General features: G+C 33.1%; 1 protein-coding gene across 1 annotated transcript in view; it reads left to right on the forward strand.

The window, feature by feature from the left end:
* ROBO2 (roundabout guidance receptor 2) overlaps positions 1 to 15,882 on the forward strand; it is a 581,303-nt gene that overhangs the window by 447,939 nt on the left and 117,482 nt on the right. Inside the window, exons 6-7 of the mRNA XM_054585229.1 lie at positions 3,236 to 3,363; positions 7,972 to 7,983. Coding sequence (XP_054441204.1) covers positions 3,236 to 3,363; positions 7,972 to 7,983 — 140 coding nt within the window. The remainder of the gene's footprint in view (positions 1 to 3,235; positions 3,364 to 7,971; positions 7,984 to 15,882) is intronic.

Below are 15,882 nucleotides of genomic sequence, written 5' to 3' on the forward strand. Positions count from 1 at the left end.
GTGCATTGTTAAAATGCACTTTTTTGACCAATTTGAATACATCATTACTCACTTTTAAATGGATGTATCTGCATCTCCACTGTAATCTAGACAGTGGCATCCAGTAGTTTAAGGTTGTGTCTTTAATTATCAGTGAATAATTTTATAAGATTAATGTGTGATTTTTATCCTAAAATTACTCTGTTTAAAGTAGGCAATAACCTTTGTTACATTTTCATATAAAAGGTCCATCGTTAAATTTTTATTGAATATGGAACTATGGAATGCCCATTATTGCAGGCATTTATTTTCTGAAAGAGTCTAAAAGTTTTAAGATAATCTTCAGCTATGTGGATTGAGTGCAAGTCTTTTGAAAATTGAAAACAAACTTTTCAAGTCTCCCTGAAAAGAAAGACATTTACTTGCATAGACATTAAATATTTCCTGGTTAACTTCATAGTTTTTACTATTGGCCAACGTAATGATTAATAAAGCAGATAAGCAATAAAATTTTAAGTGCTAAGTCAAAACACTTGTTCTGTAATTGGAGCCAGACATCTAATAGCAAGAAGTAGTAGGTGATTTCAAAAACTAAAAATGTTGAGAAAATAAATTTTCTTCCATGAAAAACAAAGGTGCTTTAGAGATGAGGAGAGCTTTTCAAGAAGTTTTTTTAGAGTAGAGCTCTCACATAATCCGACCAAGGCAATGAGATACTCAGGCTTGAACTGAACATGGTAAAATTCCACTTTGTAGTGAAATTTGTAGTGTATTATTTTGTTGTTCTTTCACCTTCCAAATTCTAAAGCCATTGTGGAAGATTTGGAGGGAGAGGTCCCTAAATTATCTGAATTATATTCACAAAAGCCAGGGAATCATGAGAAGTTTTTACCCTAGAAGTTTAACGTGCATTGTAGATTGCAAAGTAAGAGAAATGTATAAAATGCAGTTATGTTATAAAGGTTCGCCATTTTTCAAATCTTTTTTGATATTTTCAAAGTAAGTTTAGATTTATAGGAAACTTTTCCAAAAAAAAAGTTTCTGAGGAGAAAGAAATAGAACAGATTCATTTAAATTTGGAAGTGATTTTAAAATATAGTACTCCATTTCTTAAAAAATGAATAATATTCCTCTTTTGCAATACTGTTAAGATTATTTATCAGACATAAGATCACACACAAACAAAACCTTGCATATAAACTGTTGTTTAAAGTATTAAAATAGATTTATTTTATTTTGTTTATTATTTAGCTGAACAGATGGTAATGGTTGTGACACAATTTAGTTTTCTTTTCCTTTTTTATTCCTTTGGGAAAAAAACAACACAAAACCAGAGCTTCTTTTCCCACTTTGTCACAGCTGGTTACCAATCAATCTCAATTCACGGTACAGTGATGATAGCACATGTTGTCCAGGGGCCAAATCTGATTGGGTTGCATTTTTCAGCAGTGTTTCATATCAGGAAAAAAAGGTATCTTTATGGTAGGGACTGTCAGCACACGATTGTACAACTGTCATTAATCAAACCTGGCAACAATGAGTGCATTTATACAAGGCCGAGACTGGCAGATTTCACAATCAGATTCACCCAATGTCTATGAAGATTCCTCACCATAATGTTTTTTCATCTGTTTCTTTTTTGTCTTGTTTTTAATTAAAGTCAGATGATACCTTCTATATGTTGATTATATATAATACTATACCATGTTTAAAAAGTATTTTTTTCCTATCATAGTGTGCTGTAGTTATTTAAAATTCCTTCTCAACTATTTAAAAAAGGTTAAGCACAAATCAGGACAAAATTTAAGTACACTAGATTGTTCAATAAGAGGATAATTTTTTTTTATCTGTTGCAAAAAAAATGTATTTGATTACTTGAGTAAAATTACAGTATCTCTGCTGTTCATATTAAATGTTAAAGAAATTCGACCCCCCCCTTTCCTTTCAACTTTCCAAGAAAGTGCATGTAACAGTCCAATTTTTTTCTTCCATACCTAATACAAAATAAACAAAAGGATAAAATTTTAAAGCATGCATATGTTACAAACCTTCACATTATGAACCTTCAAGGATTACATTTGGTTTTAAATTAATATTGAGAAAAATACTGATGAAGTTTGTTTCTGGAGATTTTGAAACTGAACACAAAATACAGAAATGCACACCTGCCCAGTGCACATGCACACAGAACAATAAACACACACATCAAACGAAGGGGTGTATTGCTCTGTGTTAAAAAATAAGTGTACTTGCTGCACAGATACTATTGCAGCCTCCTTATAACTCATGATAATAATCTTAGCAACTTCTATAAAATGGTGTTTAAAAATAGGCATTTTATTGTCATTTTTTATTATGAAATCATATATTAAACTCTGCTGTGAACTGTAAAGAACAGTTTAAATATAAGAAACTGTTATTCATAATTTTGCATATTACTCAGTCAATATTTGCTCCCTGAGGAAAAGGAACATTTCTCCAAATACCCAGTGTGATAGTGTAAGTCATCAATGAGACTTACATTTGGGAAATGTACTTATATTGGGCATATACCAATTTATCCAAAAAGAAATACAAGAAGTAAGGCCACATTTACTGGACCTGTGGAAATATTTAACATCTAATTGCTTGTGAAATATGTAGTTTAAGGAAATAAATTGTTGTTTCAGAGAAACCATGATCCATTCGGGAAAGAGATGAGAGTATACATTCTAGAATCACTTGAAGGCATATTGGTGCTCTGAGTTAATTTTACTCATTTAATGAAAATCATTGACTCTTTAAACTCTTGCAACCAATGTTTATTTTGTCTATTTGCCAACAAATAAGATAATAAATTTCTCCTTTGAGAATTTGAGTTATCTTATATTCAAGATACCTAAAAATGAAATAATATATTTGAACCCAGTTTACTTATAAAATGATAGAATGTAGCTCATGACAAGCAAATGTACACTATTCATTTATTGTCTAAGAATTACCAAAAAAAAATGCTAACAATGCATTTCATAATTTCAAAGTGGCAAAAGTTATATACATACATAAACATAGATAATTTATCATCAAGCATCTGGAGAATTATATATGAAATTAATGTTTTTATTGCAATATCTTTACTCTAAGCATTGCACTTTATGGCTAAATGTTGTGTATATGTGTGTGTATGTGTTGTTTCAGGTAAAATACAGTAGAATAATGAAGGGTTACCTAAATATAACCAAAGCTATTTAACAAAACCAATTTATATTCTACACAGGTATGACATCAAAGATGATTACACACTGAGAATTAAAAAGGCCTTGAGCACAGATGAAGGCACATATACGTGTATTGCCGAGAATCGGGTTGGAAAAGTGGAAGCCTCCGCTACCCTCACAGTTCGAGGTAAGAGACCTAAGATGTGTCATATAATTGAACCAGCAGACTAAAATTTGATTAAATGTGTGAGTGAACCCACAATCAAAATAATAGGTTACACTGTTTTATTATTATATTAAAATGCCTAGATTTGTGTCTACTATATTATTCATCAAAATACAATTACTTTCAAATTTAGTTTCAAAAGGCTGTTATTTGAAATGATTAATTTTATATAATAAATAATAGCTAATATGATTTTAAAATAAATCTTAAAAATAAATAATACACCAATGTTTTATATTTCAATTTCTTTGAACTATTTACTGTTTTTTAATGTCACTAGTTTCAAAAGTACTTTGTTTTCCTGTTTACTAGTTTGTCACTTTACACTAGCAGAGTACTGTTGTGAAATTATTTTTTTGTTTCAGTATTCAAAAAGCAATTTGAAAAAAAAAACAAAAGTAACCCTGCTTTCCAAGGTGAAAAATGGATACAAAGGAGCTTCCACATTGAGAAGATCTGATTTAGAGAGTGATTTGTGAAGTTCATTGGCCTTAAATAATTGAAATAGTCAGTGCCTCTCCTGTAATAACTTTCACTTTCTGGGTGCCATGCACTTTCTCAGTCATGGAATACTGTTCATTTATAGACTCCCTGAAATTGCTTCTAAGTGAAAGAAAGCATTAGTTAACCCTGCAGTGAGCTAGAATGAATAAACTCTGTTCCTGGTGGTGCCCGTGGTTCACATGAGTAAATTACATAGCCCAAGGTACCACGCAGTACCATGTCGACAGCCACACTTAACTCTCCCCGAATAGACTCTAACCGTGGAATTGTTTACTCTTAGAGATCTTGAAACAGAAACAGGCAAGTGCATCCCCTGCTCAGTCTTTCAGTCTTTTCCACTATCCTAAGTGAAGCCTCCTCCACTCAGCCTTTCTGATAAGGAGGTTGGCTGCTTGTATTCACCCAGGTCTCAGTTACAGCTCACCCTGTTTAGTCACACCTCCTACTCTTGCACAGCTTTGCTCCCAGAAGTTTTTTTTATAAGATTAGGGGAGAGATTTGGAGGAATTTGGATTGGTGATCCTCCACCTGCTAAGAAAAATTATTTTTGTCAGATCTACGATTTGGGCATCAAATCATTAAAAAAAAAAAATGAAAAAGCCACCTTCTTCCAGGTAACTATCAGGAGACAAATGCACTCTATTATATAGATTAGCTGGAAAATATTGGTGATGTCCCTAATTTCCAATTGCTCCATTTCTATTCAATCTGATTTACTTTTTCCTCCTTTTTGATGTGAACTGAGATATAAAACAAATTTAGACAAAATTGGCAAGCTAGTTGCATAAAAACATGTTCATTCTTCATTAGATAATAGATCACAAACAACTGTGATCATACATAAACTGACTATAGGTACTGATTATATGTGGTCAAAATCTGAGCCTATGTAAGCCTCTTTACTATATTTAACCTACATTCTCCATAGGTGATTTATATTTACACATATATTTGTTTGTTTTTCTCCAGGCAGTTCTTTGCAAAAACATTCACTTGGCCAAATTTTCCCCAGTTTGTTTGTTTTTTTCTGAAGTAAATGGAAAAAATAAACAAGCGACCAAGAAATAATCCCATTCAAAAAATATTTGCTGACTAAACAAATGGTGAGAAAATGTGAGGAATTGTTTATTTGAAGAAACAGCAGGGTTCCTTTATACTTGAATGCCTGGGTGAATGAGACTTGAAGTGGTCTGTTTGCTTTAAGATCTTTCCCAGTTAATTGTTTTCATAATTTGTCAAAAGTTTCGGGTTTAACATTTCATTTAACAAAGCATGCTCCTCATGCATGAACTTTTGAAGCTAACTCACAAAAACCAATAGAAAGAATTGTTTGCTTTTAATACAATTTTTTTAAAATCAGCAAACCTTAGATGTTTTCTTCCCTAATCTGTGTTCCTTAGATGAATTGGAGAGTTTAACCTGTTGTATGTATTTATTACAGTTCTAACACTGAAACCTCAAAGTGGGGTTATAGAAAAAAATCTCCATAATGCAATAGAAGTGAAATAAAATATTGTTTAAAAATATTTTTATTATTAGGACAAGCAGTTGGGATTTCTCATGTTAAGAGATTAACAGGGGGAAAAAACCATAGTATCTACAACATATTTTTTTCTGTGCTCATTTTTTATGCACATAAATGAAATGTTCGGCCCTTTCCTGGCTTCTTTTATTAGAACAGGTCAACTGACCCAAGAGGCCACATCTATTTTCGTCAGCTTAAGCAAGAACACAGTTTAGTTTAATTTGCTCATTTTGAAAACATTCACATGCTGGAGTTTTGTGGGGGATTTTATTCTGTTTGTTTGTTTATTTTTCCTGGAAGAAATGTTGCTATGTAACAAAGACAAGAGATTTTATTGTGATGTTCCTTCTAAAATTTTATCATGTTCATTTTAGCCAATTGGGGAAAGGAAGTTTTATAATCAAAATCTTAAAGAGAAAAAGAGTACGGTGGTTAGTTTTCCATTTCAAAAATATGGTTAAAATAAGCTATAAAATTAAAAATGGTAGACAACAAACCTCCTAGCATTTATATTCTAATCAAATAATTCGAGATCTAACAGAAATTTTTAAATTGACTTCACAATGCATTAACACAAACCGAATATTTATAAAAACAGTTTTTCCTCATTTTTCAATTGCTCAAATTGGCTTTGAATAAATTAAGATTTTGTTGGACTAACTATGTTGCTTCTAGGGCAATAAAGCTTTTTTTTACCTAGACTGAATGAAAGAGAAATATGTTTTATTTCTTTAAAAAATGATCTTTCACCATGGTTTCTTCTTTGTCTCTTCTTAATATCATAGATGCAAAATGACTTTTTGTTTCCATCTATAGGAAACATTATTTCTGAGATTCTGCTTAGGGTAGCACCTGAAAAATGCAAATTCAAAAATGAAAGACAGTTATTTGTTTATCGGACATTAGCAAAATTAAGAGAATCTTGTCAGTTAGAATAAGCCACAACCTTATAATGTTAGTTTGTTATTTTGTTCTTGGTTACTATTTTTCTGTCTCCCAAACCAAAGAAAGAAAAGAAAAAGAAAGGAAGGGGAGGGGAGGGGAGGGGAGGGGAGGGGAGGGAAGGGGAGGAGAGGGAAGGGAAGGGAAGGGAAGGGGAAGGGGAGGGAAGGAGAGGGAGAGGAGGGAGGGGAGGGGAGGGGAGGGGAGGGGAAGGGGAGGGAGATATTGCACATTGGGAGACTTCGTCTCTTCCTATTACTATAGTGAATCCATCATAAACTATGGAGCACACGAGAGTTTCATTAAGTTAGAATTTTCATACTGCTACTATAATCACTTTATTCTCCTTTGAATTGTCTTAATCTCCCCTTTTTCAATTATGAATAATACTATAAGACCATGGGTCTCACATAAAAGAAACTCTGGTATTATTCAGAGATTGCACAATGCTGGTATTATGATGTTTGTTGAGTGAATGAATGCCTAGCAATATGGTTTGAATAGCCTTATGTATCTCACCGTGCCCAATGAGACGGCATCAAGACAAAACTACCTACCAGTGCTGGAGTCACATTTTAATACACATTAGACTTTATTCTCTAGGATATGGGTGAAACACTTGTCAAATAAATTTATATTTTTAATGTAAGATTTTATAAAAGTTTAAATGCTACTAAATATAGTTCTTCTTCATTTGAATAATGGGACCATATGTTCTATATTTGTCCATTCCTTTTATAGAAAGTGGTTCACCATCTAAATAGATTAGGCAATATTCATTTAAAAAATATTATTAAGCCTACATGTGCCTCTTACAATTTCTGTGCATTAATAACAGAGGTGGCCTATTGCTACTGATTTTAGTGATTGAAAGTTACAGTATAATAAAAATAATAATAATTTGTTGAAGCAGCAGCTTGAACTCCATTCTCGGTGTGAATAAGAATCAACTTGTCAGTCATTGTTTCCTGCCGTCTGCCAAAATAAGAAAAAGCTTAACAGTGGTTAGGGAGTTACTCAGTTGAAATCTCTAAGGATGTTCCAACCTATTTGTTATATTTTCATCTACCCTGTCCGGGGATGAAAAGTGATGTGATCTTAACTTATTACTGGCTGAAAAGCAGCATCAGGGGCTTTTCTGTAGTCCTGTAATGGTTCTGACTAACCATGCTTAAAATCCAATTGCTATTTAAATCAGACAGTGAGGCCTTCTTTTATTGACATGACATTTGCTAGTCTGTGACTTGAATAGTTATATTCATCAGGTTCTTAACTTTGCAGTACTACAGAGCTGTTTAACTCTAAAAAGATCTTTGAATTTATAACTATAATGTGATGACAATATGACTTTTCATAAAAATCTCTCAAATTGCCTATAGTTAATCCTGGGATGCAAAATAATTATTTTCTTAGAATTACATTTATAACTTTGAATTTTATCAAACTCAGACATCCTGTTCCTAGTGGAATTATGACTAGAAATCACTCTACTGTCCATACTTAAATGTAACATTACACACCATGCATTCTGATAATTTTCTTTTCTTTTTTTTTAATTTCTTTTTTATGTTCTCACCACACCATTGTAATGTCTACAGCTCGCCCTGTTGGTAAGTAGCCATCCTTCTATCCATTTAGCATGGCTTTGTACAATGCTTCATAACTCATGCGTAGCTCAGTATGACAGAATGAAATGTATTTATTCACTGAAGTTAAAATATTACTTGTGGGACTTTCTTCTGTAAAAGTTGTTTCTGTTCTTTTCATTACTTTGATAAGAGATTTTGTAGTGACTTTTGCTACTTAACAATCAGTAAGTAATGATTTTCTTCTAAAAGAATATATAAATGATTAATATTATAAACTGCTAACTTTTCTTAAGGAGAAAAACATACTACTTCCTTTTTTTCTTGTATCTGTAACGTAATCAATTCCTAGTCATGTGTGTTATTCAAAAAATTAGTTATGTATGAATTAAAGAAGTTTTATTATTTTATGTGCTTTATCTTAAACTGAGTGGAGTTCTTGCTTTTTAAAAGCATTTTAACTACTATATACTCATTATCTGCATGCCTATTTAAACAAAATTTAGTAAAATGCTTCACGTTATTATAAATAGTGACTTACACTAGAGGAAAAGGGAGAGATGAGCTGTGTTCTTTGGCATGAAAACTTTTTGGTTTTACTGTATCTCATCCTTCATTTGGCTTTGTAAAATTGAGTTTAAGAGCTTTTGCTTGCAGTAACATATGGTCGTTATTTGTAAATATTCGTAAGATAAATTATTTTTAAATTAATTGATTTAATAACCTTTCTGCATTTTTTAAAAGTTTAGTTTAACCTACCAATAAATGTGTTTAAGTAAAAGAAATCTTGGTAATTGTGTTGTAAGTAAATGAGTAGATGGTTGAGTAAATGGCAGGATGGTTGAATGAATGAATTAATGTAGTACATTGCTTCTTTACTATACCAATATATACCTCAATAATTCATTCAGCTTAACAAAGATCTGTAAACGGTCCGTTGAACTTCAAAGGCTTTCTTCATATACTGGCTTGACATTGTTTGATGCATATTGGTCAAACTCCTAAATTTTTCCCCCAATTGATTGAAACATTAACAAAGTTTATTTTTATATAGTATGTTCCTACATGTATAGAAAATACAGTAAAATAGAACCTGTGTTTTCCAATCTGAATTTTTGCTCTGCAGTTTCTGAGTAGTACTTTCTCTGTCAGTTATTTCATATCCCTGATCCTCAGATACTTTTTTTATAAAAGGAATGGAATAATACTGACTTATCAAAGGTGCCATAGTAATGCATTTAGTTCAAGATTGATAATTGAGTGAAATGTTTTTTACGCCAACATTGGTTAACATATTCCCAGTTTCTGAGACATATTATTTCACATATTAATATTTTAAAAATACAGTTATGGCTTACAGTTAATTTTATATAAATTACAGGTTTTTTTGAAACACAATTATTAAATTTGTCATGCTTTTTACAACTGATGTTAAAAAATAGAGAAATATGTTATAGTTTCTAAACCTCATATGTTTGTATTTATAGGACTTTATATAATGTGGTAACTGCATAATATGGTATGGCATCTAAAATTAAGAAGTGAATGGGAAAGAATGAAATAATTTTAAAAATTAACAGGACAAGTCAAATTTGTTATAGAGATCCTTATATATAGAAACCTTATGCCAATGAACTATGATCACTTGCTTTATATTATTTCTCATTTCCCCCAAAATAGAACAATTTGTTAATAATTTCCAATATATTTAAAACTCATAAATAAAAAATATATTGATTAGAAACAATGCACACAGAGTATTGAGATGAATTTATCACCTGCAAGGTATTTCAAAGTTATTTCTGTTTTTTATTCTTGTTTAAAATGATTTCTTAAAGTTCCACTGGACTGGAACTAAAGAACAGCTTCTTGACACATTATACTTTATTCTAGGAAAGTCTGTCACTTCATAAATCTCTCTCGAATGACTTATGACAATGTTCAAAAATATAAAGAACTATAGTTTAAACTTGACAACTACTATTAATTTTGAACACTGAATGATGGATATGCTTTTATTGGATCACCAAAGAAGAAACTGATAATGAGGAAATTAGCCTGCTTTTATTTTTCCATAAACTTTTTACATCAGGTTTAATTCAGGGACTTATTAAGATATGTCAACTTATAATGAAAGGTCAGAAGATACAGATCAAATAAAATCAAATTAAATATTGAAATAATAGGTAACTACATTGATCTTAGTATTTGTTAGTGGACTAAAATATGAATTTTTAACTTGGAACCTCTTACTAATAGCCTTAAAGGCCTTCTACAAAATAAAAACCACAGAAAATGAGGGAGAAAAGCAATCTTTCAATACCAGAATAAACTAGCTGAATATATGGTTACCAAGTATACAAAATTTGGAGAAAATTAGTGGGCTGTCCCTATCTAAACCTTTCAAGTGAAAATTAGAAATATACGCAGATTCTGGAATACTAAAGAGTCAGAAACCAATCACTACATGGTAGTCTGTGTGGAAAGTCCATTTAGAAATCATTATAAACTCTCAAATTGGGAATTCTGTCCAAATGCATAGTCCTATGAGCTGCATTCGAGGTAAAGAATTGGCATCTCTAGGCAATTTATAATTGAATAACACCTTTTTGGCCTATACTTTTGAGAGAGTAAGAATAAGTCTTAGTTTAGCAGATAATCCACATGGAAAATTTTACTGAAAACAGACAATCACATATTTGCGAGGAGGACATTTGTTGCAGGGAGCACCGTGCAAGGAGCTCCTGGATCTGAGGGTTACTGTCCAGAGCCCCTGAGGACGGAGCGGAGCTCTGAGTCCCGCAGAGCCCCATCCCAGGGTTGTCACAGATGCGGGGAATAAACACGAATTGTTGCAAACACTTCTCTGTTTGCCAGGATGGGGGACATGGCTCTTCCCTCTAGTGGGGAAGGCCCCAAACCCCCAGGTCCAAAGGCTTTTATTGAGAACCACATGCACGGGGGAGGGGAGGCAGGTATGGCTGCAAAGCTCATCAAAACAAATAGAGATCATAGATAACAATTGAAAGAGCACAAGAGATCTGCCTCCGGTCAGGATCTATGAATAATGTAAATCTCCTTCCCAGTATGAGCCATTTATAGTAGCTTTTGAGGGAAGAACAAAGCATGTTTCAAGGAACTTACTTCTAGGCCTGATTTACCCCTGGGAGCCGCCCAATCCGGGTTAGAGCTGTAGCTGCCTTTATAATTGTTTTGAGCCTGAGCCTCATGGGCGGGGCAGAGCCACCAAGAGATAAGGAGACTGTTTTTCCCAGTAGAATGAGGGCGCCGGCCATGTCCAAGCTGAGCTGAGGGGTGCGGGCCTTTTTGTCTTTTCTCCATGTCCCTCAAGTCCTTGTCTGCTGCCCATACCAGCTGTGTCTGTCTTAGGTTATCCCTTCTCATGAGAGATCTTACCCATCATTGACTAACCAACCATCACAAGGACCAAGCAGGGTGATGTGAGGGAGGCAGGGGCTGCGCCCATGCCAGGTGGCAAGCTTCCTCTCCTCAGTGGCCTGTTTTCCCAAGGCCTCCCTGATTATTTCCAGCCTTGGGACCCTCTCGCCTGTTGGCAGGGCTACAGTTCCTGAAACCAGACAGGGCGTTTCCCAACAGACAGTATTCTCCAAATTTCACTTACTCATCGTTAGTGTCATCAACATCTATCTCAAAAAGGGCTCTTTAATACAAGATCCTTATTTGCTGGTTACCACAAAATCTAGACAAATGCCATTTTGGGAATTAAAAATCCACCAGCCCTTCCTGTGGTTTTGACTTTTTACTGTTCCAGAAGCACTCTTTATATGAGAAGCAAAAGTACATCCTAGGTCATAGTTAGCTATGAATGCTGATTTATTCATCTGTTTATTTGACAAACACTTCTGATGAGGTAACTGATAGATGGAAATGATCTAAACAGGGACAAATATCTTGCTTCCTATACCCATCTATCTTATTTCCAATTGGAAGTCTTTCCCAAGCTTAAAAATAAAAAAAGAACATCTATTTTGGAGATGGGCAACACATTTTTTCCAGCAGCAGTTCAAAACATGATGAGTAATTTGGAAAAGAACTGGCAAGTCTTCCAGCTGCCTTGTGAGGCTGAGCCCTGCTCCATTCCGTATCTTACGTACTATATAGTAGATGCTGGCTGCCTCCAGTATGGAAACAAAAATCTCAGTATATCAGGTGACTCTTGTTTAAAATATCAAAAACAAACTGACAACACATAACTTTATGGAAACTTCCAAGTATTTCCTAAATTAGTGACTCAAAAAATATGTTTCCTTTGGATAGAAGAATATAACTGAGAAATAAATATGTTTTTGGCAAAATGTTCCTCTTTTATTATTATTTTAAAGACACGGCCACTATTCTAAACAGAAATCTGTAAGAACAATTTTTTTCAATTTTTTCAACTGTTTAAATACAACAAATATAGATAGATAGATAGATAGATAGATAGATAATCTCCATTTTAGAAAGTTCTGTTTGGAGTTGGAATTTGTTATAAATTCTCTGAAGCATTTTATTGAGGCCACCAAGACGATCAATGAAAAGAGAGTGATTAAAAAATTTATTCAAGGACACAGACATTATGTAAAGAGTAATGCAACTGATATTTTCAACTCCACCACTCTGCACCCTACGTTGAAATCTGGAAAATATGTAAAATTTGTAGGTATTATGTGAGAACCCTTTCATGTTGAGATCCTTTTTCTGCAAAAGCTGTCCTGAGTCTTAGATGGAAACCTATACTTTTACTCCCTGCAGCCCTTCTTCCCTGGACATGCTGTTACCCTATGACCTGAAATGATCATTTCCCGCCTACAAGCACTTAACGTTTCCTGCACCTGGTGCTAATTAGCTGCTTTATGCAGAGTCACATTTACTTATTATTTAGCATCACATTTTTCATTGCTCTCTATGTTTTGGTTAAATAGCTGGTTTAAAATGCATTATTTTGTCTTGTAAATTCCAACAGAGTTTTCATAATGTGAAACATTGAACATATTTTAAGTTAATGCTCATTTTTTAAGTGAAAAACAAGTACTGGTTACTTAGGCTTGGCTGGTTTTAGTTACTGACTTGATTCTCTTGGAAGGGCTTTGTGTGTTTGACAATGTCTGTTCATTGCCTCTAAATTAATGAATAGGTATGAAATTATTGAGTCATACTTTCTTTTCTTCACACTTTGGTGAAAATGTTTCATTGTTGGTATTGAATGGTACTGTACTGAAGTCTGAGGCTTAGAGAATATGTTTAACCTTGGCTGGGATGCTCTTTTATTGGGCTGGCCAAAAAGTCCCTTTAGTTTTTTCCATAAAATAAGAGCCTCATTTTTAATTTTCACCAATAACTTTATCGATTTCGCTATTTTATGCATGTCGGCTATCTCCCATGTAGTAGAATGTTGATTCTTCTCAGTTAATGTCTCTATTTGATCGCTCTCAATTTCAACTGGTCTACCTGACCACAGAGCATTGTCCAGCAAGAAATCTCTAGCACAAAACTTTGCAAACCATTTATGGCATGTTCGATCAGTCACAGCACCTTCTCCATACACTGCACAAATATTTTTTTTTCTTTTTTCAGTTCTGTTTTTACCTTTCTTGAAATAATAGAGCATAATATGCCAAAAATTTTGCACATTTTCTTCCATCTTCAACATTAAAATGGCTACACAAAATTTCACCGTTTTTTTTAAATGCATACTGATATAACAGCTGTCACAATACAATCTAACAAAATTGTTTTGAATGAAGTTAAAGACAACTAAACACTACTAGAGCCATCTTATGGAAAAAGAAAAAAGAAGAACTTTTTGGCCAACGCAATACTGTATGACTACCAATGTAGTTCCTTCTTTCACAGCTCTGCTGGGTTGTATCTTGGCCCCAGACACCACAAGCCCCTAGAATGTTCAGATTCATGCTTTAATTTACTCTCTTTCAAGAATGGTTTCTTCTGCTTTATTTTTGAATTTTTTCTGTGTTTCTTCTTCAAATACATGAGTTATGTTGGCTTTCTTTTGCCTCAATTTCATATTTGTTAACTTTTCTATAATAATATTGAAGTCATCATTTCTATTTTATATTGTATGTTTCTCGATGCCTATTTATCAACTCCCTAACTTTTTAAATAGCGACTATAATTACTTCTCGTTTTTAAAGTAGAGTTGTTTCGCCCTGGCTGTTGTGGCTCAGTGGATTGAGTGCTGGCCTGCAAATGAAAATGTCGCTGGCTTGATTCCCAGTCAGGGCACAGGCCTGGGTTGTGGTCCAGGTCCTTGGCTCGGGGTGGGTGAGAGGCAACCAATGTCTCACACATGGATGTTTCTCTCCCTCTCTTTTCTCCTTCCCTTCCCCTCTCTCTAAAAATAAATAAATAAAAATTTTAAAAAAATAAAGTGGAGTTTGTTTCTTTAATTTTATCTTTTATTCATCTCCTTGCTAAGCTTGAATACAATATTCTTCATCTCCACTTGTCTTTTAGTCCCCTTATCCCTATTTCAGTTTTTCCCCTTTTTAAAGAGAGGAACTGTTGTATATAATGTCATTTACATTATGAACAACTATTTATTCTAAAGTATTTCTCTGTTCCCTTGGGTAATTATTGGAAGAGAATAGATTCTTTATCTCCCTGGAGGCACCTTATAATCTTGCAGTAAGTATGTCTTTTTCCTTCCTTCAGTACTTCCTCCCCTGACTTTTAAATTTCAGCTGTTTACCTACACGGTCTATTCTCATTTTTACTCAGTCTCTCTCTTGACTTGTGATCTTTCTTTCCCCTCAAAGGATTATGAAATGGGCTCTTACAGTGCTGACAGATCATTTTTGTGAAATTGGTATTGATAAAAGATCATGTATTGATGCTAGTTGGTGTTCACCATGTTTCCTCATTTTACTCCAGACTTGACTATGTGTGGAGGGTGTACTTCACAATTTTGGTTTAGGGCTATGATAGTTTTCCCATTTTATTCATTACTTTTGTTGTATTCAATAGAAGAAAGTTGAGCAGTGTCTGTACTCCATTTTCTTAAACTAAATATCAAAAAACTTAAATACTCATTAATTTTGGAGTCTATTTAAATGAGAATAAAATAAACATTAAACATGTTAACTTAGTTAAAATTAAAGTACTACAGATATCAAATATTAGAATAATATAAATTTTCTGGCGCAAAACAGTATCATGAAATTAGTATTGAGATTTCCCTGCCTATTTCCAAAAATAGCATTAACATTTTAATCACACCTCTAACAGAGTCAAAAATTTTACTTACATGAGTAATCTGTAGACAGAGATATCATGATATATACATTAGAATATATAGTTTATAATATGTATGTCTGTGTATTTATATTATGTATACAGATGCGTATTATATTATACATTATATATCCATTATGTGTATACATTTTGTGTTTGTGTATATATATACACACAGATATACATACTGTAAAATATATGTGCATTACATCTGAATATTATATGCATGACATTTGAATTGCTACATTATTTATTTAAACATATTAAATGTTACTCAAGGGAATAGTACATAATTAGATTCATTAAAAAATATAAACTACCAAATTAAATTAATTTTGAGTTACAATCTATCTGAATGCCTTTTTAAATCCCTCTCACAGCAAGCATTGCTATCCAGATTTATTGGGGACATTATTTTTATCTGCCTTATAAAACTATTAGCTCTTTGTCAGTAAGTACATTGTTGTATTTATCTTTCTGCTGCCTCTAGGTCTAGCATAACACTTACATGTGGTAGGGGCACATCAAATGTTAGGGCAGTTAATTGATATACACATATGCATACATAGGTAATACTTACCTAGAAAATGTTTATGCAAGCAGCTTTAAATAGTGCTGTAAAAAGATTAACCAACGTTAATGGCCAAT

Source organism: Pteronotus mesoamericanus, unplaced genomic scaffold (genome assembly GCF_021234165.1).
Source record: "Pteronotus mesoamericanus isolate MK-2021 breed Mesoamerican mustached bat unplaced genomic scaffold, CSHL_Meso_final contig_82, whole genome shotgun sequence".
Classification (NCBI taxonomy): domain Eukaryota; kingdom Metazoa; phylum Chordata; class Mammalia; order Chiroptera; family Mormoopidae; genus Pteronotus; species Pteronotus mesoamericanus.